At 38.3% G+C, this 2599-nt stretch overlaps 1 protein-coding gene across 4 annotated transcripts in view; it reads right to left on the bottom strand.

The window, feature by feature from the left end:
* The window catches only part of LOC122637072 (E3 ubiquitin-protein ligase Rnf220-like), a 145001-nt gene that overhangs the window by 101313 nt on the left and 41089 nt on the right, over positions 1–2599 (bottom strand). For 3 of the 4 annotated variants that reach the window (XM_043828955.1, XM_043828971.1, XM_043828946.1), the window contains one exon: positions 2316–2453. The exons of the other annotated variant lie outside the window; for it this stretch is intronic. In XM_043828955.1, coding sequence (XP_043684890.1) covers positions 2316–2453 — 138 coding nt within the window. The remainder of the gene's footprint in view (positions 1–2315; positions 2454–2599) is intronic. 4 annotated transcript variants of the gene reach the window in all.

Below are 2599 nucleotides of genomic sequence, written 5' to 3'. Positions count from 1 at the left end.
CAATAATTCGAGGAATGTGGTGACTCTCTTCAAGATCTTTCTCTCTTTCTGTTTCTCTCTTTCTCTTTCTTTCTTTCTCTCTTTCTCTCTCTCTCTCTCTCTCTCTCTCTTCTTTTTTCATTTCATTCTTTTGTTGTTTCATCAAAAATGAAATAGGTCAGTATCGATAAACGAAACATGGCATTTGACGGATCGAAGAAGAGATCTACAGAGTTGAAGGGAGGTGGGTGATGATGTTGGTGAGGAGGGTGAGAACGAAGGTACATATCGAATGCTACGTACACAAAAACACGTTGTTATGCGAATCGGTAGAGAGAAACGACGCGCTATATAATACGAGCCAAGCTTTTCATCCAGGTCATATGTATATCTACTACCGATATACCTGATAACGAGAGTTGCAAAAAAAGTGAGTGAGTGAGTGAGTGAGTGAGAGAGAGAAAGGGGGGAGAGGGAGAGAGAGAGAGAGAGAGAGAGTGTGTGGAGAGAATGAACGAAAAAAAAAATAACACCCACACGAAAGTACCAGAGAACGACGATGCACCAAACGAAATGGATATTGAAACGTACCTATATTTGGGTGAGAATGGTAAAGTATACCGGATATTGAAATATGTTTTCCACGAGCGTGTTTTCGATCGATGAGATTTGTAGTCGGAACGGGCCAAACAAATCAGTGACTCCCGATCGTGAGTGGCTACTACTACGCTACGTCATTCGAAACTTTTTTTTTCTTCTTCTTTCTTGTTTTTTTTATTTACTCTTTTTTTTTTTTTTTTTTACATCAAAGAGGAAATCGAAATTTTTTAAAAGTAGCCAAACGAAAGATGATCATTTCTCGAGTCTTACTTCTTCGTCTATCGATGAATAATCTTCCGTATATTAATCATGCTATTCTTTTTCCAAAAAAAAAAAAGAAAAAAAAAAAGAAAAAGAAGAGAAAGAAAAAAGAAAAGAAAGAAAAAAAGATACATATGTGTATATAATAAAAATAAGAGTATTAGTTGCTAATACAAGTAAGCTTATATTTGTACGCATAATATGTATACGTGTAGGTAAGTATACGTTTATCAAGTAAGATGTATACATAAACATATGTTAAATCCCTGATCCCTTAATCATACAAGGAACAAATTACTCGCGGATCCATCCAGGATCAGGTGCACGCGTGCAAGCAGAGTCAGCTGACGAAAGCCCGTACGTTAGTGTTAGATGATAGTAGGACGATGCCGGTTGGTCTTGGGAGATTTGTGGACACGAAGATGAGTATAGCTCGTAGGCTTAGGCCGTGCAAACGCGCAAGTCGATCTGGTAGCTGGATTTGCGGGATCGATGGACCGGAAGCATGCCGAGAGGAATCGGCAGGAATAGAGCGATAGAGCAATAGAGAGAGAGAGAGAGAGAGAGAGAGAGAGAGAGAGAGAGAGAGAGAGAGAGAGAGAGAGAGAGAGAGTGAAACGGATCGATATCTCATGTGTGGTCCTCTAAACTAGTACCAACCTACCTATATACACGCATATATGTATATAAGTGCCAACACGTGGTCGTGGATATTCTAAGCCGAAGATCAATGCCTCGAAATTAACAGTTGCTTCCGATTTAGTAAGACGCACGATTTGAAACGGGATCCATAATCCGGTTGAACACCTACGAGCTACCTCAACGCGACCTTTGTTTGTTAAGATCAACATTCATAACGGCTAACTATTAATTAATGTTCCTATTAATAAGTTAACATACTTAGATTAGGACAAGTCACATCGTTAGACGCGTGTGTCTTCTCTCTCTAACCGTATACACCAAAGCCAAGATTTGTTAATCAATCTCTTTTCTTCCCTCTTTTTTTTTCCTTGTATGGAAGCATAAAACGTATAAAATCGATGTGTGTGTAAACAAGTAAAAATAAAAAAAAGAGAGAAAAAAAATATATATATATATATATATATATATATATATATAAAGAAAAAAAAAGAAAGAAAAACAGCGCACCTTGTTAGAGAATAAAAGTATAATAAATACGTCGTATATCGATACTCGATGGATCAAAACATAAAATTTGTTTCGATCGAAGATTCAAGACAGATCATGAATCACGTCGTTGTCTGATCTTTTTCTTTATTCCTTGTGTTTCTTTTTTTTTTTCTTTTCTTTTCTTTTCTCTTTGATCCATCGTGTAGTTTTCTTTTCTTTTTAAATCAGAAGAAACGATAATATCGTTTAGAGATGATAAAAGTAAGAGAGAAAACAGAAGCAAAATTATTGAAATTAGAAATTGTGAGCGCGGGAATTGAAGATGGCTGGGTGATAAGGCCTACCTTGGTCGAATACAAGGCAGCGGGTGGTCTTGGCAGCGAGTCCCGGGGGCAGAGCGAACCTGTAGGCCGGGCCCAGCGACAGCCCCAGCCCCAGACCGAGCGCCTCCGCGCCGCATCGGCCCCCGAACACAGGCCCCACTAGAATCACCCACACAATAACGGTCATCGATATGTTTCGGACATCTTCGGATAATGCAAGAGACAAGAGATTTATAATACAATTTATCAATCAACAAAAGATATGACATATCATAGTATTATTTCATGCAAATTAACGAGATTAA

Source organism: Vespula pensylvanica, chromosome 1 (assembly GCF_014466175.1).
Source record: "Vespula pensylvanica isolate Volc-1 chromosome 1, ASM1446617v1, whole genome shotgun sequence".
Taxonomy (NCBI): domain Eukaryota; kingdom Metazoa; phylum Arthropoda; class Insecta; order Hymenoptera; family Vespidae; genus Vespula; species Vespula pensylvanica.
Note: the sequence above shows the minus strand (reverse complement) of the source record. Positions and strands in the feature narration are given on the sequence as shown.